Genomic DNA, 25,153 nt, shown 5'->3' with positions numbered 1-25,153 from the left:
ATTACCACCAGTTCCACGGTCGGCATCGTTCAGTTCAGTTTAAGTGGTCTACCAGTGCGGCGATCCATTTTTCGACGATCAACCTTAACATCTCATCCTAAGCGACAACTGCCAAGCGAACCAGTTTGGATCTTCTCCAGCATCAGACATCTCTTCGTTCTGTGATATAGCCAAAGTCAGCCGGAAACTCGGAGCAGTTCCAAAGGGGCACAGCCTTTGTTGTAGGAAAAAACAAAAAACCAAACCCAAAACAAGTGATATTTTTGTTCCCGTTTGTTAGAACAACCAAAACCAAATCAAGGTACGGATAATTTTTTGAGTGTTTGTGTTTTAAACTGAATTCAAAAAAAAGTTTAGGACTGGAGTGACTTTTTAAGGGAAGAATTAGACTAGTGATGTTTGGATTCCTACGGATAGAACGATAAAATCACCGACCATATGGAAATACCAATTACACAGTAGTGACCATTGCATAACGAGCGTAGAGTGAATTGCTTGAGTACTGAAGAACTGTTTACCCTTTGAGCGACACGAAAAAAGTCCATTGCTCGAACCGGTTACTTGTGCGCAACCGTTGTAAGCAGCTACAGCAATCAATGTACTGTGTGTTACGAAAGTCACGATCTTTAGTTTTGCAGCTGCTGTAAATGTTGAACAACGGGAAAGCAAAAGTAGAATTTCCAAGTTTTAGCAGAGTTATTGCTGTTAGGTTTTCTTAAGTGGGTGTCTGTTGGAGTAAAGTTACCGTATGTGCAAACACGTGTGGATTCAAATTTCTATCAACTAGTGATCATTGAGGGTTCGTCGCTATGAAGAACAGTTTTTCGAATCTGGAATAAATGGCAAATACCGTCAAATATCTTTTTTTTTTCAACCGACTTTATTTTCATAATAGATTTGATACTATTTGTTCTGCAATTTTATGATCATAAACTACATGATTTATGTAAATTTTCTCGAATCGCCCAACAAACTTCTAAAACTTCAAGCGACGAACCGTTTTCAAATCAGCCATAGACTTTACGAAATGTTATTTCATCATTAGCAATCAACCACAGGCGAAAACAATTTGTTCTGCTCGTAATCACGAAGAAAAGCAAAACCTAATACGCTCAAATCAACATCAAGCGCCCTCGCTTCATGATTTTCTCTACTTCTCTTCCATCCTTCAGTGCGGTTTTTGCCGGTGGTCCGACTGACTTCCGGGTGTTTTCTTGCTTGTTCGATCGAAAAAAACACAATATCAAGAACGCCATGGCTCCCACTATCCACAAGGAGGAGAATTTCTCCACCACAAATCTCAAGTGGAAGGTACGTGAGTTTGCGATTTTTTTCGCTACTAAGCCTAACAATCCGATGTGACCGACTAAAATCGGGTTCTGTTAACCTACTGGCCTATTCCAATCCCAGCTCCCGTTTCCCCCCGGATCGTTACCACTAGAGGGTACTCGTTGTTGTCATTAACTGCTTCATTAAACACCATAAAGTATGGCTAACAAAGTATTGATTTTAACCTTCTCTAACCAACCACATTCATCGTAATCGAAGAGCTTGGAAACAGCTGCAATTATTGCTAGTAACACTAATTCAATTCAATGTTATAATAAGACAACAATCAATCTCTGACAATTGCAAACGCAGAGCCAGTGGAAAGTCTAACTAACGGTCATCTCAGTACTCGTGGAAAGCTTGGCTCGAGAGAATTCACCTTAATAATCATCACTCGCCGGATGATTCACCGTGGTTGTGCAACGGAGCCAGCCGAGCTAGGAGAGATCATTATTTTTGCAATTTCTTCTCAATTAGCAGTTTTCAGCGAGGCACGGTGCGATGGGGAGAAAATTGCCACTAAATAGGTCGATCGAAAAGTCATGGGTGGGAGGTTGATTGCGAGTCAATCTGGGTGATGATAAGATTCGAGTGCCGGTTGGAGGAAGATGCTCCGTAACACGGAAATATTAGATAAATCGTCGGAAGAAGATTGGTTGCTGATTTATTGGTTTTTATTTTTCTTCAATGATTGTTACAGAAAAGTGAGTGCTGTTCTGGCTTCTCTAACTAAAATTAAATTTTGTTCTGAATTTGAAAACAATACCTTTTGTTTAAAAAAGCAAGACTTTCTACAAAATTCATTAAACATACTCTGTTCAAGACAGTTATTTTAACAAATTGTAAGAATGTTTAGTCTACGTTACTCAATTGCATCGTATTTGATTGTTCAATTGTTTTCTGTGATTTCGGTCTTGATACTACGAAACGCTTTAATATGTTAGCCATTGTTGAAAAGCTCTTGAATATTTAAGGCCTGTTGCATGAAAATTCAGCTTGTGTGATTGTTTATCAGATTTACCGTTTCAAGCTATGTTTTGCTTGAGATGACAGATTTCAATCGACAACTTGTATGCAAGAGTATTGGAACAGTTTTTGTATACAAGTTGTCGGAATGAAAGGTAACAATAACATAATTGAATTTCGCCAATTGCTACCATAATGTCAACCATTAGCATCATTTGACGACCCCAACCAGAAGAGTATAGCTAACGACGAACCTTATATATTATGCATTTAGTTGAAAATTGGGGTTATCGACTAGCGACATTCGATTTTACACTCATACCGTACATTATACTTAACGTCGGAAGTAGTGCGCTGTATAGCGGATCTGGTTTGATGTATAGCGCATTACTTCCGACGTTAAGTATAATATACGGTATGAGAGAAAAATTGAATGTCGCTAGTCGAAAAACTCGACTTTCTACTGGGGGGACAATATTGAATACAGAACCTTGCTTTCATGCATTTTTTTTTGCCCAAAAACGGCAAAAATGTAGAATGGGTTTCTCGTCATTTACATATCAAACAAACAAAAAACTAAACTTTTCTTTTTGACGTAGGACTACGTCTTTCTTGGATGTTAGATGCCTGAATTCGAAAATCAAGAAATTGAATCATGGAAAAAGTGGTCAGGGTTTGAGTGCTTATATTTCAATCATTTTTTATCAGTTTATCGAGTTTTTTGCATCAATCGATCAGAATTTTGTTTTCGATTTGGTTGTTGTTTCAAAAACAACCAATTGATTGAGAAACTATTGAGAAAAATGGTAAATAACATGGATTATTCAAATCATTCCGAGCAACCAATCACTCATGATTTTTAAACCCACCCTCCCTTCTCGTAGCAAAATGTAGCATTTGATTAAAAGGTTCTGAGAAAAACGCACAAAGATACGAGTGCTAACATATAGTTAATTAAGCAGACAGTATGTGAAGTAGAGAGAATACAAAATTAAGCGAACTGGAAATATGATACAGATTTGGAAAAATATACCGCATCCCGACGGGATCTCGCTAACATATACACTAAAAAATACTTGAACAAAAATCACCGTGTCTAATTCAATTTATTTATCACTCATACACTTGTGACAGCTTAAATCCACTCTGAATTAATGAATTAATGTCTTCTGCTTCGAAGGGTTTGTGTTTTGGTACCAGGAGGAAAGATGTTCATACAACTTCGTATAATCTTCAGAACATTTTAGAATTCCACAGATAAACAGATCTCGACGGCTCTATACATATTTTCTGCAAAAAAACGGTCTTTAAAAATAAATGCTACGTCAATTTTAATCCAACACCTCCCCCCATCCTTGTCACAGCTTGTCACAAAGCGATGATGTCCCCCCTCCTCCTAGTACCGGTCATCTCGTGTCGGATTTTACCCGTATATCTGATGGCTGTTAAAGAGAACATGGTGGCTGCAAGAGTGCCGAAAGTGGCTGGAAATTCGGCCCGAAATAACCAGAGAACTAGAATCATCGGCAACTGGCACTTTTTAGATTTTTTCCTATACATAACGTTGCTGAAAGCGATAAAAGCCACGCAAATAAGCTTATAATCGAATTCTCGTTTTTTCATTAGTGTTCAATTTTTGTTCGCGGCCGGTGCAGCTTTTCAAAATGTTTTACCTTCCTTGCCATTTCTTATTCTGCTGCGCTCCGCCCTCTTTCCAAGTAACTGACGAAACCTTGATATAAAAGGTACCATTCAATCATTTTACGACTATTTACATTCCAAGACCAAACCGGTGATATACGGACGCCAGTTTTTTGTATTACAATTTTACCGCGATAGCAGTTTTTGAGGATAAACGAATATATTGAGAATTTGTATCAACATCTCAATATGAATATGATGTACAAGCGCAATTCCCAGAACCGTTCGGAGGATCGGCAGAAGACGATTTCTCCGAAGCATCGAAATATGGAAAAATACCGTAGCCCTACGTCATGCGGTCGTGTCTTGGATACCAGTAATTCTTTTCGGAAACGTTTCGCGCTTCAACTTAGCAATCTAGCTAAAGTCGCAGTGGCTATACTCCGACACACGTTTTGCATGTGCCTACCTTTGTCTGATTTTTCATCGAAATTTGAAGGCTCGTGTATCAGCAATAGTGAAAAGGAAGCCAGAATGTCTTTACGCAACACAGTACAGAAAATTTAGTGCATTGAAAAACCGCAAAAAATTACAATAATTGCCGCTAATGACGCAGCAAAATCGAAGTTTTCAGTCTTGAACTTTGGAGAAATGATGTTTTCAGCAAAGTTGTAGATAATTTTGTTTCAAAAAACTTTGCTGAAGACGTTTTTCTTCTAGCTCTTCTTATTTTGGAGTCATACGGTTTTAAATTGGACTAGTCCTTCAACTTTTTTGGAAACTCAAAAACTGTGGCAATGTTCAGCATGTTTTGAGAATACGAATGAAACGAACAACTTTGTAGAAGACACAAAAAGCAAAGAAGTTTAAAAAAACATATCCTTTTCTAATTGCATATAAGGCAAGAAACTGGAAGGGCCAATCAGTTTCGTAGAGTAATTTTGATAAAAATCATCAAGCAGATTTCGTCTGGTAGTTTTTGCTTAACTGTGATGTGAGAATTATATTTCTTCACATTTTTTACATTTTTGGCAACAACTCGATCAGTGCAGAAGAAATGTTTTGGTGTCTTCTTCGAAGTCGTGTGTTTGTGTGATATTTAAAGAACAAGTCTAAAATAAAACGTTATGTTTCCAAAACAAAAAGCGTTAGAAGGAAAGGGTCTTGGAAAAAATGTTAATGACAACATTGTCTGAAACTTTGCCAAAAACAGACATTTTTCTAAAGTGTAAGACTGGAGAATTAGAGTTTGCAGCGCCACTAGCGGTGGAGTTCCGAACTAAAACTTATTTTCATTTTGTAAGGATTTTCATTTAAAAATTTCTTCTGTGGATAGCATGTCGAAAAAAAAACAGTATTTGAAGAGTAAATGAAATAAGTTCAAGTAAATGAAATAAGTTAAGCCATTATTTCTCCAAAGTACAAGACTGGAAAGTTGGATTTAGCAACGCCACTAGCTGCAGAATTACTAACTTAAACCTGTTGTCATTTCTTCAGATACTTTCTTCTGAAGATAGTATGTCAATAAAACCAGTATTTGGAGAGTAAATGAAAAAAGTTCACTATTTTGAGTTGATTTCTGTGTGAAAGCTATCTTTTTTCTGTCTTCTGTAAAGTTTTGTGTATCAATGATATACAACTACAGTTTTTAGATATTTAAAAACTCGAATTTTAAGGACTGGTCTGATATGAAACAGTATATCTCCGAAACAAGAAAAGTTTGAAGAAAAATGTCTTCGGCAAAGTTCTCTAAGACAGCATTATCTACAACTTTGCCGGAAAAATAAGTTTCCAAAGTGCAATACTGAACAGTTAGATTTCGCAGCGCCACTAGCAGCGAAGTTTCGAGCTAAAACTTGATATCAATCTTCTTGATGCTGGCCTAATAAGCCAGTCGTCGTAGGTTCGAGTCTCGGCTCGGGAGAGACTGTTAGTGTCGGTAGAATCATAGCCCCGCAATTGTTCTGTACACTAAACAGTTGGCTGCGAAGTCTGTGAATAACTAAACTGAAGGTCGAGTTCCGTATCGGAATGCAGTACCAAGAAAACCAAAACCAAAAGCAAAACGCCTTGCTTTTTTTCTATACTAAATTTCTTTTGAGGATAGTAAGTCAATGAAACCAGTATTTGGAGAGTAAAAAAAAGTTCACAATTTTGAGCTCTCAGATTATCTAATTGTGTCGAAAACAACCTAACCTAAAACCGTTCACTAAAACAAGGTTTTCCCGGTTCTGTTTCCATTTTATGATTAAATTGCATGCGCCGCAAGTCCTGTTGCATTACTTTTTGCACTACTTGTATAGAGACTTGCAGCGTGCCAATGGACATACAACAAGCTTCCAACGGTCTGAGTGTGGAGCCGCAACCTAGTCTAGAACGGAAATCAATTTGCAACCGTGTGTTCAGTGTTCGGTTTCACACCGCTACTAATGGAATCGATTCCGTCGGTTTCATCGCAGCGGCAATCCCAACAACGACGATAGTAGAACCGTTCGCTTTGGAATGACAGGAAATATTCTCCAAAAGTTTAACAGTACCATTGTAGCCATATTGGGGTCGCTAGTCGACGGAGTGATCCAAAACAGTGCGGTTTCATTGGATAAGAAATACCGTAACGATTTCGAACTTACAAATGAATTATTTATTTGCGCCAATTAGAGAGTAACATTTCTCCATGCCACTAATTGAAACGTGTGGAAAGAAAAATTCGACATCACAGCAATAAACACTCTACCGATGATGATGATGTTCGCAGAACTTTTGGACTCCACTATAGGTTGCAATATTAATGAAGTGCATTTGAAGTAGCATCCGTGACCGGCCAAACTAATATGACTCGTGATGGAGCGGCGCTTTGGCGGCATTCTCTTCCAAAAAGCAGCCGAAAATTTAATTCAGCACGTGTCGGTTATTCTCAACGTTCGCATCCATCTGTGGCAGCATGTCAGTAAGCCAATCCACACACACACGCGCTAGACAGAAGTCGAATGATGTTGGGGAATCGAGAAAGCTTACCCTATATGACTCATTGCAGTGCATCACAATGGATGATTGCATTTTAAAATAGCGGATAATTGTTGAAGCTGACAGTTATCATACGAAATTTATGAAATGTGTATTCACCAGTGTTAATCTTTCACACAACAATAAATACTCGTTATTTCTCGAACGTTGAGCGCCGATTGAACTGTTGGAATCACTTCCCCACACAGCTTGATAGCTACAAAAGTCTCAGTGCTTCTGTGTGCTTTCAAACATGGCACAAACGTTCTGTCACAGACATCGGTTTTCCCACAAATCATAGATTCCATTAACAACAGTCGAATGGTGGCCAACCCGCCGGAAAAGTAGCGTAAAAACAAACACAATCCCAAGTGATGGAAGCCCACCGATCAGCGTTGCCAGGTATCCAGATTTAGCTTGATTATCCAGATTTTTGAACATGTATCCAGGTTGACAGCTTTGATGTCCAGTTATCCAGATTTTTCATGGATGATCCAGATTTTATTTTCTCTGTTCCGCAAAAAGGTCATCACTTCAATTTTGGCGCGAAATTTTGCAGTATTGTCACCTCAAATTTTGCGTACCCCAAGACTTTCATCCGAAAAATTAATCTTTCAACCCACGAAATGACTGCCAGATTTTTTCCAGATTTTTATTTTATCTTTTCCAGATTTAAAAAAAAATGACCTGGCAACGCTGCCACCGATGGTCACAAATCGAATCGACCGGTTGGCGTCTTGTTGGCCATCTGAAAGCGGTTCCGGTTGAATCATTTATCTTCCCGATAGTAGTTGTGTGAACATGCATCGGAAAATGGAATGATTTTTCCTTGCTCTCACAGTCTGAGCTGCTGCGGTTTCCCCTTTTTAATCCTTTCGAGGATTGGAAAGTGCGGTGTCCTACTGTTGCTTTATATTCTCGCTATGAAACTATGGCTTGTCTGTTTTATGCATTGGCTTATTCCATAGATTCGAGACTTAGCCCAACAGCCGACGAGACGAACGAGTGAATTTGGATTGAAGCCAATTTAATTTGAGCTCCAAAAATATAGGTACTCTAATATAAGATTTAGTTTCGGCAATTTTCGCCATGAGCTCGAAAAGATTTATTTTTACCAGGTTTTACACTAGAACAAGTGAAAAGTTTAGAACGTTTATTCAACTCATGGCATGGAGTTTCCCTGAATAGAGCACTTTTCCAGCAACGCAGTTCCGAGCAGCATAATTCCCGAAATTTAATCCCTAACGAAGCCCAAATTCAGTTCGCTATTACTACTGCGGTAAACACATGTTACAATTAAAAACTTTGTTTTCAGCTCCAGCCACCCTTCTTTAGAGACCCGCCGCGAAATGGATTTAATTTCGTAATACTCGTGTGTCGTGTGGGTCGAGGTCCGTGCCATGGGTAGCTGGATTTTTTTTCCCCTGTTGCATTCGTGGTCAGCGTTGTAACTCGATGACAACACCAGCGATGATCTGCGACGAGTGCGGGGCATGCAATCGACGACGACGACGACGCCAGCCAGCATAATCGCATTTTCGCCGCAAAGTGGGAAAATATATTTTGCTGAACCGTACGGACGATGTTGCATAATTCCTGCGTCGCTGGGGCTGGGAGTTTCAGCGAGTTCCGCCAGTAGTGATTTTCGGGGTGTTCGTTCGATAGTTTTTTGTTGCATCTGGCGAAAGTTTCGCCAGCGTGGCAAAAGTGCTACAAATTGGAACGGCAGCTAACGAAGCTTCGGTTATGATTCTCAAGATGATAGGACTGGAGCAGAAGTTTTCCCCTTTCGGCAGTTGGCTGGAGAATGTGGACGATTTCAAGCTCGTTCCGCAAAATATGTAGCGCTTTTTGTACGTAATGGATGCTTTTCGTAAATTCAGCCTTATGAGATTGGTTTCAGTACAATTAACACAGTGCTCATTACAATTTAACTGTTTAACTCATTGAATAAAATCTTGGGTTTGATAATATGTACCACTTTCAACTGAAAATCGCTCGAGGATGATGACTTTGTTAACCTTCGCTTTCAATAAGCAAGATAAATTACTGTTTTACTGACAGTTGGCGGTGCAGTAAAAATTATGTTACAACTTGCGAGCAGTATTTTACATATTACAGTCAGTGCTGATAAAAGTCATTTTGCCCAGCAAAATTCTTCGAAAATTACAGCCAATCATTTTCAATTTTCTCTTCCAATGATCGCAGCACTCTTTCAGATACACTAGATTTTCGTCTTAGTAACGTGCTGTTATACTCAGATGAAATAGATCGCGCGCATCGTTCACGGTTACGGAATAAAATTTGACGACAAATCCAACCAAATGATCTTCACTTCAAAGCGAGAAAGAAAAACAAACAGTCCACTCAACCAAAATGAACCTCACCGAAACACTTTCACTGACACTGACCGATGCCTTGACAATCTTCGTTAACTGATAAACTGATTTTGTTGTCTTGCTTCCATCGCATGAAATATAATGAGGTGTTTTGATAGTTCACTTCCATGCAAAAAGCGGGGAGGGAGAACTCTGAGGGATGTAAAAAAATAACGTTTATGGATGCTTTTTTTCACTTTCACTCAAGAGTGTCAACAAATATCAACCCTTATCAGCTGATTCCAGTCTGTTTAAACTTATCACAGCTTTACTGCCCATAATCGCATATCAGCCCCAGCTTCATTTTCATCAAGTTGACAAAACAGCGCGTAAAGGTATTTTTCTTTCTTAAGTTATTTCAGCTGTTCAGCGTGGTTTGTTCCCGCTTTTTCGACAAAATATAATGAGATAGACATTTACCATAACTTCTCTAGAAGAACGACAAAATGCAGGTGGGACTGGTATGCAATTATAGGCAGTTTATGTATGCTCGGTCTGTCGCAACTTGGATGCAATCCGTATCCAGAAGCGTGAAAAACAAATGTTATCTGATCGGTAGCTCTGGTATCGCGAGTGCCAATCCTAAATACAACAATGAAAAATCACTTTTGATATTATTGCCGACATTAAAAAGTTTCGATTATGGTCGTATTTTGGTTTTTCAGCTTGAAGAACAGCTACAATAACAAGCAGTGGAACGTCACCCGTGGATTGTCTTATTGTAGTTAGTTATCATATAGTTGCATTGTTCGAAGATTGAAATTTTATGATTTTTTTCATTCGATAATCATTTTAAACTAAAAAAAAACACGTCATAAAGCCTTCCAGCCTCTGTAAGAACATAACCTCAAATTATAAACAAAAACCGGATCTCATATATTTTGTATTTCAAGTGCATTTTCTCCACAGTAATTCAGTCTGATGTGTACATCAGGCTTGTTTGAAAATGTTAAAATGCTGAAGTCGCACAGTAGTCATAAGCTTTGCGTTTAATCGTCAATCAAGCTTCCTACGCCAGATCTCACCCATACAAGCTCGGTCGTGCAAGCGTATAAAAACAATTTGTTTTCAACCAAGAAATCAGTTGATACTCGGTTTCGAAAAAAATATCACTTATGTATCCTAGTTCATTACTGCTACCTGTATTACGAACTTTGTTTCAGTGGGAAAACATTTGAATTAAAACTTAAAATTGGCTTTTAACCTGAATACAAGTTCGGTGGATTTTTTTGTTACCCAGCAGCGTGTTGTTTATTTACAACCACTAAAGAACTTGTATGAGTGAAATCAACAACTGATATTAGCACAGATAGAGAAATCTATTGAAAATTGTTTGTTTCTTTTTCGAGCACTTCTGCTGTCCGAAACAATGCAAGATCATTCGAGTAATTTTCATGTGTGTTTCGATTTTGACAGCTGAAGTGCTCGGAAACGAACGAAATGATTTTCAAAGCGAAGGTTAACCTTAACAGTACCGCTATCGCCAGACGATTTCCTGTTAAAAATGACTTTGGACGCTCCGTCTCCGGTTTATCGTTGTTGTGGCTTGTACTGGATCATATTTTTCGTCATTTATTGCGTCAATTGAAACAGGCATCAGGTTTATTTGAAAGAAACCGATGAACTCCAGACAGGATAGAAAGTAAGTTTTAAAACTCGTTTCCCAGCGAAAATGTTTACTATGATTTGATTAGAGTAGGCAGAACAAATGAACAGAAAATAGGTATAAATTCCAGAATCAAAACGCCTAAAGCAAAGTTTACAGTTCCAAGCGAAGTGAAAAATTTGACAAGTGAGAAGGCGTAAATTTTCGATAGCGAAATCTGTCGTCAAAACCCATTTGTGGAACACGCAGGTATTTCACCAGCCTGCAGTTTACAATTTAAGTGAAGCGAAAGTCATAAGTTTACACTCCGAGCGAAGCGGAAATTGGCTGCAACTGACAGAATATAAACGCACGCAAGTTTTTGCTCGCTGCTGCATTTTTCACTAGCGTTTGCATGCGTGAAAATAGTAAACCCAAGTGAAAAAGATAAGATCCACAACCTTCAATTTCGCTGGATCGAATTTGTTCACAGTTCCAAGTGAAATGAAATTTAAATGAAATTTAGGGCTTAAAGCATAGTTTACAGTTCCAAGCAAAGTGAAAAATTTGATAAGTGAAAAAGCTTACTTTTTCGCTAGCGAAATCTGTCGTGGAAATCCAGTTGTAGAACACACAAATATTTTACAAACCTGCAGTTTACAGTTCACACGAAGCGAAATTCACGAGTTTACACTACGAGTGAAGTGAAAATTGGCAGGAACTGACAGAATATAAACGTACTGAAATGTCAAGTTTTCACTAGAGGCTTTTTTTTCACGAGTGAGTGCATGCGTGAAAAAAGTAAGCATAAGTGAAAAAGATCTTAGATCGAATTTGTTTACAGTTTCAAGTGAAGTGAAATCTTTACAGGTTGCATTTTTCACGCACTTGAAGAAATGAACATTTTGTATGAGATTTGCGTTTAGTTTGCGTCACTTATTGTTATTGTTATTAGGGGTAGTTGGAACAGTTACGTAACTGTGATTTTCCTCCAAAATCGAAATTTGTTTAAAGCTTGGCGTTACGTAATTTTAGGGGGGGAGTCATATTGAACGTTACTTATCGTTACATAGGCGAAGAGGGGGTCTAAAATCTGGATTTTAAGCGTTACGTAGTTTGAGTACAACGCCAAAGCACATAGTTGCACATTCGTATTTTCATATACGAAGAAAAGTTGTATTCGAACTTTTTGAACACCCTGTACATAAATGCCGAATTCGCAGTTGATCGTACTGAAGTTATTCTCTCCGTTTTTGAGATGTATTTGACTGTAGCAGAATGCAGTACTTCCAGTTTCGGAATCGGGATAGTGCCCAAAGGCCGAAAATCAACTCCAGGCGATAATTTGAAATCCAAAATGGCGAATTCCGGGAAACAGCCTATAATGATCAAACACGGGATAATATTATGACTACAGACGACATTTTAAATCTAAGATGGCGACTTATGGTTTGTAGAGCTCAGCCTAGGATTCGAGATGGATCCCGGCTGTCGGATGTTATCTCCGATACTATTTAGGATTAAAAAAAGGTGGCAACTGGTTTCTGAAAACAAACTTAAAGTGGCCGAACACTTATGAATATGCCCATTTTCGTTATCAAAAGACTGAAAATCGGCCATTTGAAATCCTAAATAACGAAAAATAATCTTTCCGGAATCAACATGATTCACAGAATCCGAAACTCATCTCCAGATGCAATTCTGGTATCCAAGAAGGCGATTTCCGGTGTCTAAATACCATCTAAAATGGTCAAACAACTTCCAACGTAAATACTTCCAAAACCGAGGTGGTACGTAGAGGTCGAAATTCGATCGCAGACGCCATTTTGAAATCCAAAATTTCTAAATGAGTAGTGAAATATGGCACTGAAAACTCCAAACAGTCATGCCTTATCTTTATTTTCTTTTGCTGGAATTATTGTGGTTTGAAGGCTACGAGAAGACCCCAACAATCTGAACATATGAAAATGCAGTTCTGTCTGTCTGTCCCGCTGGTTCACTTGGAAACTACTGAGCCGATCGGCGTGAAAATTTGTATGTGTGGGTTTCTAGGGCCGAGAAAGGTGATTGAAGGTGAAAGGTGACTGGTCTAGATTCAATCCTAGCCGACGCCGGGAGATTTTCTGAGGCGAAAAATCTTTGGGATCACGCCTTCCATCGCATGAGGAAGTAAAGCCGTTGGCGCTGGTCCGTTAATTAACGGGTCGTGAGTTAGGGTCCTGGGTGGAGTCGCCTCCCTGGGCGTCGGTGATTGGCACAACAACAATGGCGGAGCTAGACCGACGGAAAATAAGCGAGAATAAAAAAAAGGTGATTAAAATAAATCGCCACCCTCCCTCTTTTGGACGAGACGGCTCTCATACAAACGAAACATTTATTTCTACAAAACATTAATTTCTGCAAATGGAACCAAATTTGGCATGTAGAGGTTTTTGAGGGCAAGATATCGTCGGTTTCGTGCAACACTGGCACAACTCAAAATTTTGCACTGAAAATTTTGCATTTTTGAGTTTTTGATGGCAAACGATGCAAAATATTGTTAAGTTTCTTCCCACGAAATCCCGTTTGAAAATTCTCAAAAAATCCAGAGTTATGAGAAAAAGTGCCTTTGCTGCACAAAACGAAATTTCTCTATAAAGTTAGTAAAAATAAAATTTTAACTTTAACAACGTGTTCAAAATATCTGCATAAGAGACCCAAAAGTGTTAGATAAAGATTGGAAATCTTAAACTTTAAATTTTTCTTGAAAATTAAAAATTAAATTTTCGACGTAAATTTTCAAACGCGTTTTTCTCGAAACTATGTTTTTTGAGTTGTGCCAGTGTTGCACGAAACCGACGATATGTTCTATGATAGTTTGGCTACTCTTGAATTCTAAGTGGTGACTTCCGGTTCCTGATAAACAGACAAGATGGCCGAATTGCCGGAGCCAGAATTTCGCCCTGGGGCCAGGAATTGACTCCACATGCCATTTTGAAATTCCAAATGACGAATTCCGGTTTCTAAAATGTTACTATTAGAGCAGAAGAGTCTACTTTTTTAAACCTCCGGTCCCTGGTTGCTTCACTGGAGACCGATTTGGGCGTGAGATTCTTTCTCTCAAGGTCGGCTCTCGGGTAGTTTGCTTGGTTGACAAGCTATTGGTTAAAATATTAATATTTAATATCCCTAAATTTCTACAACGCTGTGTGGGTGGATGTAAGTGTCTTTGAGTTGGTATTTAATTCTGTAATTGGGACTGTCTCTGTCGGTACACCGATATGCACTCGGTGTGCGTTTAGGTAGTGATCCAGAGGGGGTGTTTGCTGCTGAAAAGCCGATTCCAGTCGGGTGTTCACTAATCCTAATCCTCAGAGGATATCCCTCCACGGGTACAAAAAAAGACGAATTTACGGCCCTAGGGCCCGGGGCCCGGGGCCCGAGTCTTGTGTGGGAACCCAAGTAAAAAAAGGTTTTTTTTTTGGCCGTACGTACTCAAAACCTTTATTTATCATTGGGAATTTAAGAACATTCGGCAGGAATTTTGGACAGAAATTTTGAAAACATCATTTTACAAGGTAGGCCTCCCGAACGTGGAGGCCCGGACCCCTGGACCTCCCGCAAATCCGGCTCTGGGTACAAATATACTGTAGATCATCGACCCGACCTCTGACTCGACTCTGCGAATCCAAGGGTCTGTGAGTTTTCTCCACTCACAACTTAAAAATTACAAGTTTGAGTTCGAACAATCATTCAAACGTCGTTAGTAACACTCAGTGTCACTAAGCTGTGACACCCAATACCCTTCTATATTCATCAAAATCAACATACATGCATTTGTAAAGTGAGGTTAAACATTTTAAAAATCGCTTCATCCTTTTTGCTACATTTAACTTTAGCAATCCAACTTTGATGTTTCTCATTGTTAAATTCGAGCTGTAAAAATTCTTATTTCAAAAAAGGAGCCATATCTTGTAACCATGGATTTATAGTATCTATCTTCGAAGCACTATCTCTCGAACCAATTATTCCACTCAATTCCAGTTGAACGCTCTCAACAATATGCTGTAAGCACATTGAGCATAAAATTGTGAAATTGGCAAAGTAATTTAAAAACAGATTATGAAGTGCCACTTTAAAAGCATCAGCAATATGATCAAAAAGACGTCAAAACTTTCTTTGAAATGATGAACGGAATCATAAGCAGCAAAAGTTAGCACAGAAGAAACTGCTGAGTTCCGACATTTTCTGACAGCAAGCCAAACTGTTCCGGCCACCAGGATTGCTTCGGGGGGCTAGTCAGTCTATGACCATAACAGACCGGATGCTTGCTCCAGATTATATGTTCATATTGTAGCTCCCAAGCCAGCCGAACTGCAACTGCACGGTTGGTTGGTAAATATTATTCGCACACAATCGAGTTTTTCACGTGTGCGCCGAGCTGGTAAACACTATCAATGCCACACTGTCGAAACTTTTCCTATTCTAACTGCACACAATGTCTGCGAAACTTTCGCACCTTCAATGGCATAACGCTATGTTCTTTGTACTGATACGTCGGATAATACTCTAGACATGAAAAGGAGAAAAATCGTTTTTGCATTGAGTGTCAGAAAGGTAAAATAGGCAGAAGTGGTTTTAACATACTGCATTCCAGTGAAAAACGGTATTAAATAGCGGAAGTTTCGTCTTCTTTCAAGAAAATCTTTTGAAAGAAAAATCAGTCGGTTCTGAAGTTTGTAAGAATATTTTACATTTTCTTTTCAATGAGCTTAACAAGTGTCCGTGATTTATTAATGAATTCTATCTGAATGTCAATATGGATGGTAAAAACTTCCACCAAGTTGAATCGATAGAAAACTTTGCAATTTGGATTCAATGTTCATAAGAAAAAAAAAAACAAAAAAGAGCTCGCAAGCACTATTCATGACCATTTTCAACCTAAAAGGTGGCTGAGCATCGGATGTGCAGCATTTCCGCCAGGGAAAATTCCTTTCTGCCGTTGAGCTTTTCGAAGAAAAACATCTTTCATGCTCTCCGGTTGGCTTGTTGGCTTTCATCACTCCGACCGACCGGAGCTCATCAATTATTCATGAAATGCTCATCCGCGAAGCAGACGAACCTTTTTATTTGGCTCATTTTTTTCGGTGTTTTCCTTTCTTCCTCGTTGTGCAAAAAAAAAAACAAAGACCACAGAAGTATCATCACTTCCATACATTTCGGAAACTTCAAGCATATGCTAGGTCCAGCGGTTCAAATGAGTTAGTCCTCGGGTGTTGACTTACTCTATATAAAAGACTAGTCACCGGAACACTAGGTTAGTGAGACCGCCGACAAAAATTTAAATGCTGCAATAACAAAAACGATGTACAAACGTGCTCGTGCTAATTTTTGTATTGTTGCTCAAAAGTCAACAGCAATTTGAACATCGTAAAGTTGAAAGTTTTTGTTTTTATAATTTGCTTAATGAGTGTAGAGTTTTTTATGTTTTTGCACGTTGATGATTGTTTTCTAGCACAGCACTCAACTTGTTGAAGAGACATTTCGGTTGTTACTTCTTTCGTTTCAAAAACGAAATTAAAGGTAGTGCGATTGCAATATCTGTTAACTGTTTCCATCCCACTGAGCTATGTCGAGTGTCACGATTCAGCAAAGTCGTTAAAACGCATCGTTAAAATATTACGACCTGACGCTTTTTAATGCGAGGAAACATACCCACAGGTAGATTGAGCTTACGTTCGATGTGAAGCTAAACCCTTTAGAATATACACGCTTGTCAGGAGACGTTGGAACGTGGTTGAAATATTGCTCGCAGAACTTATATCAGAAGTAATCCATCACGTCTCACTTAAATCTGACATCAAAAACAATGACCAAGTTACGCAACTTCAAATGGATTTAACAATTGGTAGAGACAGCGCGGCTGATTTGGCCTACTGGCCTTCACCTGTTCCTCACCGATTTGCGCTCAAGCTTACTCTCCTCTTCTACCTCCATTCCATCAATCACTGCTCCAGGCTTTCCACCGATCGATCGCGCACTAGCTGACGGCGGTGGTCTATAATGACTCCCAAGCAATCACCGCACTCTATCATTAAAAAAAAGCATCAACGGCAATCGCGCAGAAATGCGCCCTTCCAAACTGAGAATGAGCACAGTACTGTTGTAGCTGATCCCTGTCTGGTTGCCACAATTTTTGCCACTACTTTTGACGGTCCGTACACAGCACGATAGCTCAAATAATTGGACCATGATTGCTTTCGACGCTCGGTATATCTATTTCCACAAGGTAAAGGCAGGTGTTTTAGGCCGATCAAGAGGCGTGCAGCCACGTTCGAACATAATAACTACAGCGATTGGTTTTCATCATTTCATCGAGTGTACGTTTACGGTGCAGTCTAACATATTCCCAAGCCGAGCAGAAATGCATTATGTACCCTAGTTTCTATGGTAAGCCACTCCATACCAGACTATTCCGGCTGCCGGAATGACTTGATTCCGCTCTCGCTTGGAAGTAAAGCTCATGCTAGTTTAATTACCTGCACCTTGCTAGTTTGACGGTCGAAGAGCAACACTGGGTTCGGTTTAGGTCACTATTAGCATCGGATTTCTGCTCTTTGAACATGGTTTTAAAATTACCGAACGATAGCACCAAACTGACTGGAACTGAGGTCATGAATGTTGGTAACAAAGTTCATAAAGATTGAAACTTAATCTGATTTCTGGGTTGGGATACGAATATTTTTAGCTGTACTTAAACAACAACGTCCTTCAAACTTGGAGTTAGGTACTGTAGATATTATATATTTAAACTTGAAATATTCATGATCAATTAGTTATCAGCTTGATCAATATCAATTAATGTAAACCACACATCCCTTGCGTCACGTTTTTAAGCGTAGAAAAAAACTGAACATTTCGCGCAATCAATTAAAATTTTCTATTCATTTCTTTCTATCATCCAATCACGATGAATATTTTCGTTATCAAACGTCAAGTTTTATTGCGAGTTTTATCTGTCTGGTGTTCATCGGTTTGTTTGATTCTGATTGCTGTTTCATTTGACGAAATGATTAACGCAATGTATGAATCATTACTTTCACCCAATCACTCCATTGGATGACACCTTCCGAGCGCTTACGTAGTGTTTTTTAGTGTCACTTTATTTTCAATTTAAAATCGTCAGTCGATAGTGGCGCCACAGAGAACAGACATTTATGTTCATATAAAAAAATTTGGAAATTGTGTGTAAAAACTTCAATTAAAATACGAAAATTCACTAACGACATCTGTCTTGTGGTGCCCAGTATCACTGCTTGGTTTATCATTGACGCGAGCGCCGCACAGCAGGACCATTACCACTTACGGTGAAATGACAATGGGGCACCCGAAACAATGTTAAATTCTAAGAGATGGCGCTGTAGTGGTAGTGGTAGTAAAATCGAAATTTCCACGAGCATTTTGCTTATTGACCGGAAAAACTGCTATTAGTTACCTTGTTTCTATATAATTCTAACTTTCTAGTAGTTACTTTTACTATATGCCATCCATTTTTTCATACAACTCCGTTGACTCAATATAGTAGTACAGCAAAATTAAGTTGTTTGATAAAAATAGATTGAATATAGTAAAAGTAAGTACTAGAAAGTTAAAATACACTAAGGTCGTTTTTTACGCGGGGGATGTGTTCCAAATTTGTATGGGCCCGCGTAAAAAAAAGACTTTTTCTAGTTGCAAATATAACAAAGAAAACCGTCCTAAAACGTTAAAACCTCGTTTGAATATGATGGTGGCCAATCTAGAATTCAAAAATCAATACAGGTCGGACTCGATTATCCGGAGACTCGATTATCCGGGGGCCCGATTATCCGGGGCTCGATTATCCGGAGAAAATGGCTCGATTATCCGGAGTATTTTTTTTCTTCTGTATTTCTATAATGTACTTTTGCCTTTCGGATCATTGGGAGTTTCGGGGTTGTACAAAATTGTATCAACAATGCCCCGTTCTGTTTAGGTAGTTCGTTTTAGGCAGTTTTCTTTTCGTTCCTTCAACCAATTCTTACTCAACAACCTCCAAAAGCAAGGTTTTATGGTTTTTAGTTGCCGATGAGGACAACCACTATTGGTCAACCGGTTTCCAATTTATGGCCGGAACATATTTCTGTAATATAAAGGCCACGATCAATGCAGTACTTAGAACCACAAAGTGGCCTGTCTCGGTGGTGTTCCGGATACTCCTGGATTATTGAGCCAAAACTCATCAAGCGAAATCAATAACGATTTGAAATCCGCAAAGTGGCCCAGTAATGGTCATGTCGAGCGTCTAGGTCGTTATAGGTTACTTAGGAAACAGAATGAAAAATCATGAGTGTTGTGAAAATAAAACAGGGTCGGTATATGTAACACCTAAATTATTCTCGATATTTAAGATAATAAAACAGATAAATACCTAAATCAAATCAAATTCTATTATATTTTCTGAAAAATATTTTCTTTAATCTCTCGAAGCAAAAGCTGTCTTTCTAATGGTAGTTTTGCTTTATTTTATTTGGTTTTTACATCTTCGAGATAATCAATATAACATAATTTATTATTACGTATATATGTATAACAAACGCCGACAAACAGTCTAAAGACAATTTTTAATTTATTTCGTCGGCACAAGTATTGTGTACAACATACTATAATAGAAAACTCACTGTTCTAAATGAGAGATATTAAAAAATTAAAAATGGCTCGATTATCCGGAGGATTCGATTATCCGGAGCGAAATGTTTTTCAAAACTCCGGATAATCGAGTCCGACCTGTATTTCAAATTTTGAGTACTTACACCAAAAATTGTAAAGCTTTTTGAAAACTGATATATGATCACTCATGGCCTGAAACGGAAAACGTGATTAAAATGAGGTCGATATCTTGTACCGTTTTTGAGTAATGGAGGAAAGCAATCCGCGTAAAAAAACCGCGTAAAAAGCGACCTTACTGTAATATAAAAACAGAGTAACTAATAGCAGTTTTTCTGATCATTAAGCAAAATGCTCGTTGAAATTTCGATTTTACTACCACTACCACTGCAGCGCCATCTCTTAGAATTGAACATTGTTTCGGGTGTCCCATTGCATGTTTTACATGTTTTTTTTGAAAATAAGATAAACGTCTGTTCTCTGTGAAGGCGCTGTTAAACTTCGATTTCAATTGAAAATCATTTGCAAAGGTTAGTCTGTTTTTTGGCATTCTCAGTCTTTATGAAGAAAATACACGACAATCTAGCAAAATTGCTCGACGTTTCGGCCGTTTTGGTGGCCTTTTTCAAGGGCCCTTTCCCCTTGCTTCTCCTCTTCCTAAGTTAGCGCTTATGTCAATCAGTATTCAGTGAGGTAGGCTAATGACCAAAATACTAGCGGTTCCAAAATAGACATTCTAGACTGGAATGCTACGGAAGAGATTCTGTGTATGAAGTGTGTGAAGGGTACTGAAATGAACCTGACGTTGCACCAATTCAAATGCACCGGGTGTCGTCTGGCTAACACATTTATTGCAACGCTTGATTGTATGTTCCCCCGCAGGAACACATACAGGGTGCTCAATAAGTTCGAATACACTTGAAAAATGTGTTAAAAAAAATCAAGATATTCGTTTCTGTGCCTATTTTTATTGAGAACTTTTACACATACTAGCTGAGAGCTAAGACAAGACGTGACAGCTGGCTTCTTATTTTTCTTTTCGTAACGGCCGTCATCCCCGTTGGAATTTTTTTTAACGTTATACACCGTTGATGCCAGAATGATTATATTTAACAACTTTTCAGGTCAATTAAAATAAAACAAATTCAAAATGTAATATACATCGGCGAATAATACGCAATTTTTATTTATTATTTTATGTTCAATAAAGCATAGTTCTATTATCAATTTTTTTCTTCCTAAGTTTCTTGGTACCCCCTGACTTCAACCGAAAAAGTAAAAAACAATTAATCAATGCATTTTTAAAGTTAGAACAGTGAAATACATTACTCGATGATATCATGTACCTTGCATACTTTTGCATCATCATTTATGAACAATTATAATGCCTAAACTATGACTCTACAGCAACACTGCGTTAAAGTGAAAAGTAACCTCGCTGTATTTTCTACGTGACGATTGCGTTATCGGATTCAGCCAATCAGCAGCCTGGTCGCAAATGGTTGCATGTGACGATGATCAGCTGTCGCGCCTTGTCGCGGCTGAGAGCACCCTCGTTGTTGTGCTGTATGACGAGCTTGAAACGTTACTCAAAAGAAACGTACGTGGCACGTACCTGGTCCATCCCTGATCTTGGAGCTTGTTTAATTGGTTTGAAGCTTGATCCATGTAGAACATGTAGAAGAATCTCAGCAGCAGCAACCAATATACCTTTAAGGTGAAACCTCATTGAATCCAAAAATGGCCAACTTCGAGTCATCATTTCAAATTTTCAAAAGCACAAGATTCGGAAATACTCATTGCGTTCCCTATGAAAATTATATTTTATGTTTGCTTCACCACAGCAAATATAAAATAGCATTTTCACAGGGAACGCATTAACTATTTCCGAGTCTTGTGCTTTCGAAAATTCGAAGTGGTGACTCGAAATCGGTAATTTTTGGATTCAATGAGGTTTCACCTTAAAGAAAAAATTCAGAATTATTCGTCTGAGCTTCGGATGAATTCACGCACTATTCGTTTAATACCGCTCATCATTTTCTGCCCAGTGGAACTGTTTACTCGACGCTAGTTTTTTTACCGTTCTGCCATTTTTTTTCAACTTGCTCTTGAATATCGCCCAATATTTTTCAATTTGACAATAATCTGGGCAACTTGGTGAGTTGATAGCTTTTTAGGTGATATCAATTCCATACTCTTACGTGTTTTACGTGGTCCCCGTGGCTCTGTGGTTAGCGATGTCGGTCGGCTAGCTCTCCCACACAGTTGTGATATCGGGTTCGATTCCCGATCGAGTCGAGGATCTTTTCGAGCTGGAAATTTTCTCGACTCAGCACTGGGGCACGGTGTATCGTTGTACTTATCCTACACATGGAAAATGTGCCAAAAACAATATCGATAACGAATTTTCTCAACTAATCTAGTTGATCGAGACCGCATTAGCTCCCAGGCTAGCGTGCGATATTGTTTGTTGAACACCCTGTACGCGTAATTGTCTAATGCGCGATCATAAGACGAAAAAATAATAAAAAGTTGCTCAAAAGTTGCAAAATTTTCATTTTCTTTTGATGCAGAAATTACTACCGAATGTCAAAACTAGTAAACACCGCAATTAAAAAAAAATTAAAAAAGCCTTACCTTTTAATTCTGACAGCTCTTTAAATATATTCGTCAAATATACTTCCCAAATGCATTTATTTTCGATTATTAAAATTCACCTAAGCAAAATTTAACGATTGTAAATTTTTATTACCAAATTTTTTATGCTTTTTCAGTCATAATGCTCCATTTATGGCGATCATTATTTTGAAAATGATCATAACTTGTTCTCAGATACAATTTTGTTGATTCGAACTATTAGTTTTTGCCACACACGAAGGTCGTGGCAACACGCAAATATCAACCTTTCATCAACTATTAATTAATCAATAGGATTGGGAGAATGCACAATTCGTACTCGTTATGATCTGATCTCATACAAGAACTGTACGAAAAGCTAAACTTAATAGTTAAAGCTGATACATTTCTCTAGCTTGAAGCAGGTAAGACAGTTCCTCGAAATTTCTTATCAATATAAGTTTAAACAAGTATGAGACAATGTACAATGGACAATGGTTTCACTAATACATGTTTTTTGTTGGTTGCAAATAAACAAGACGCTGGTGGGTAACAAAGAATGACTTCTTGCGAACTTTTATTCAAGATGTTAGCCAGGTTTGAGTTTTATTTCATCTGTTTTTCCTCTGGAACAAACACGACCATGCCTATATTGGTGTGATCTGGCGTAGAAATCTCTATTGTATTCGTGTTTGTTGGCCAGAACATCGGTAAATAGGAAAAAAACTCGACGATATGTTTGACAAGAGCTACGTCATAGCTAAGATACATTCGTTATCCGGGTTCCAACCCTAATCAGCACTTGCGCCAACTTCACTGTTCGTTAACAACAAATCCACACTGTTTTGTGCTGACGAAACACTAAATAATGAAGATGAGAATACTAAAATAATAGATTCATTAGATTCTGGTGCGAGCATCAGCTTTGCTTTGAACGTTTTTTGCCTCTTGTCTTGCGATGACAAAATCATACGCACCCAACACAAATGAGTGAATATTAGAATATGCAAACAGTTCAGATAGAATTATCGGACCTGAGAAACCTGAAAAAATAACTTGTTTGGCGATGCTAAATTATGCCAACTCGAGTAACTTTACAATTTTTTGAAAATCATGGCTTAGAATTCATTTTGACTATACAGTAAAAATTAAATCATTCATGGTTTCCCGCCTTTCTGCCACAATAGCTTGAATCAAAACTTAAATGGCACTATACATTTGAAGGCAAATTCTCATACAGCATGAACAACGCCAAATGATTCCAAGGACTTGCAGCAGCACTCGGTCGATAAAGATCTTCTCTTTCTCGTTGGCATCGCTCCTCCACTAGCACCGCTGTGGTTGTTGCCCCTCCGAATAGCTAAGATTTCACGATTGATGAAGGACGCCACTGCGCTGCGCTGGTAAGAAACACCAGAAGAGCAAAACATTTCGACACACCGCGATGCCGCCACAAAGCGAGAAGTACTGTTACGAAATGTTTCATTGAATCAAGTAACACCGAGTCCGCGGCCGGTGCTGTTAGACTTTCGATTCACATCAACCAGCCAATTCGCTCATGCACAGCTAGAGCCGTTAGGTTAGGTAGCATTCGGATGGCTTGCGGTTTCGGTAGGGTGCGTTTAGTAGTTCGTTAATAGCATGGTAGCAACTTTAACAATCAAAACTAATCATTATGTTATTTATGAGTAAAAAAATTCATCAAACTGTAACTTCTTTTCGCACAGATGACTCTCGTCCAGCCATCCGGAGAGCTTAGCGCTAAGATCAAGGAGGAGTTGCGCGAGCCAGCAAACCCCGCCGACATTGAACGCGACATCGGAATCATCCGCCAGTGGCTTGACACCCAGCCCCATCTGCCAAAGGACATGGACGATGCCCGTCTGCGCACCTTCCTGCGTGGCTGCAAGTTCAGCATCGAACGCGTCAAGCAGAAGTTGGATATGTACTACACCATGCGTAATGCCGTGCCGGAGTTCTTCACCAATCGCGACGTCAACCGCCCAGAAATGGCAGAGATCTTGAACGTGGTGTGAGTAGTCTTAGAATCTTATCATCCCTTGACAAATCGAATTGAGTTACCAATCTTTTTTACAGCCACATGCCGCCACTACCAGGACTGACCCCAGCCGGTTGCCGTGTGGTGATGCTGCGCGGAACCGATAAGGACATTACCACCCCAAACGTGATCGAATCTATGAAGCTAACCTTGATGATCGGTGATGTTCGATTGGCTGAAGAAGCAGTCGGTGTTGCTGGTGACGTTTATATTTTGGACGCAAGCGTGGCAACCCCAACGCATTTCGCAAAATTCACTCCCACACTGGTTAAGAAGTTCCTCATCTGCGTTCAGGAGGCCTATCCAGTTAAACTGAAGGAAGTTCACGTGGTTAACGTTTCTCCGATCGTCGATACCATCGTCAACTTTGTCAAGCCCTTCTTGAAGGAAAAGATTCGCGAACGTATCCACATTCACAGCAGCATGGACGATCTGTACAAGTTCGTACCGAAGTCGATGCTGCCATCCGAATACGGCGGTGATTGTGGATCGATCAAAGACCTGAACGAGCAGTGGCGTTCCAAGCTGGGAGAGTACACCGGCTGGTTCAAGGAACAGGAGGCCAGCAAGGCCAATGAATCGCTCCGCCCGGGTGCCCCGAAGACCGCCGATGAGCTGTTTGGTATGGACGGTACCTTCAAGCAACTAACCATCGACTAAATAAGGTCATGCTGTCCATCAAGTTCATCCACCGAACGCCGCTTATTCCCACTCCCAAGATTCCCATTCAACCCCAAAAAAAAGAAACAATCCAGTAACCATTATTAGCGAATATCCAAATAATAATCAATCTCATCTATCAATATTTTACCATTCTTCATCTGTCCAAATAGCCGAATTGCTCAACATATAAAAGAACACCGGAAAATTCCTTTTATTGGAATCGAAATTCTTGTCATTTATTATTACGGA

General features: G+C 39.0%; 1 protein-coding gene across 2 annotated transcripts; it reads left to right on the top strand.

Annotated features, from left to right (window-relative positions):
* On the top strand, positions 1 to 25,046 carry LOC129726966 (alpha-tocopherol transfer protein-like). Of its 2 annotated transcripts, XM_055684290.1 has the most exons (4): positions 1 to 301; positions 1,173 to 1,311; positions 23,910 to 24,214; positions 24,280 to 25,046. In XM_055684290.1, exons 2-4 carry the CDS (start codon positions 1,255 to 1,257, stop codon positions 24,899 to 24,901), a joined length of 984 nt encoding a protein of 327 aa, XP_055540265.1. In that variant the 5' UTR covers positions 1 to 301; positions 1,173 to 1,254; the 3' UTR covers positions 24,902 to 25,046. The 2 variants fall into 2 exon arrangements, with proteins under 2 accessions (XP_055540265.1, XP_055540266.1); XM_055684291.1 differs by lacking the exon at positions 1,173 to 1,311.
* Positions 25,047 to 25,153: the final 107 nt, after the last annotated feature.

This window comes from Wyeomyia smithii, chromosome 3, assembly GCF_029784165.1.
Source record: "Wyeomyia smithii strain HCP4-BCI-WySm-NY-G18 chromosome 3, ASM2978416v1, whole genome shotgun sequence".
Classification (NCBI taxonomy): domain Eukaryota; kingdom Metazoa; phylum Arthropoda; class Insecta; order Diptera; family Culicidae; genus Wyeomyia; species Wyeomyia smithii.
This window is presented reverse-complemented; position numbering and strand designations above follow the sequence as displayed.

Coding starts and splice junctions, on each gene's coding strand:
- LOC129726966 (XM_055684290.1), top strand. CDS start 1,255: ATGGCTCCCACTATCCACAAGGAGGAGAATTTCTCCACCACAAATCTC. Junction 1,312..23,909: donor CCACAAATCTCAAGTGGAAG/GTACGTGAGTTT, acceptor CTTTTCGCACAG/ATGACTCTCGTCCAGCCATC. Junction 24,215..24,279: donor GCAGAGATCTTGAACGTGGT/GTGAGTAGTCTT, acceptor TCTTTTTTACAG/CCACATGCCGCCACTACCAG.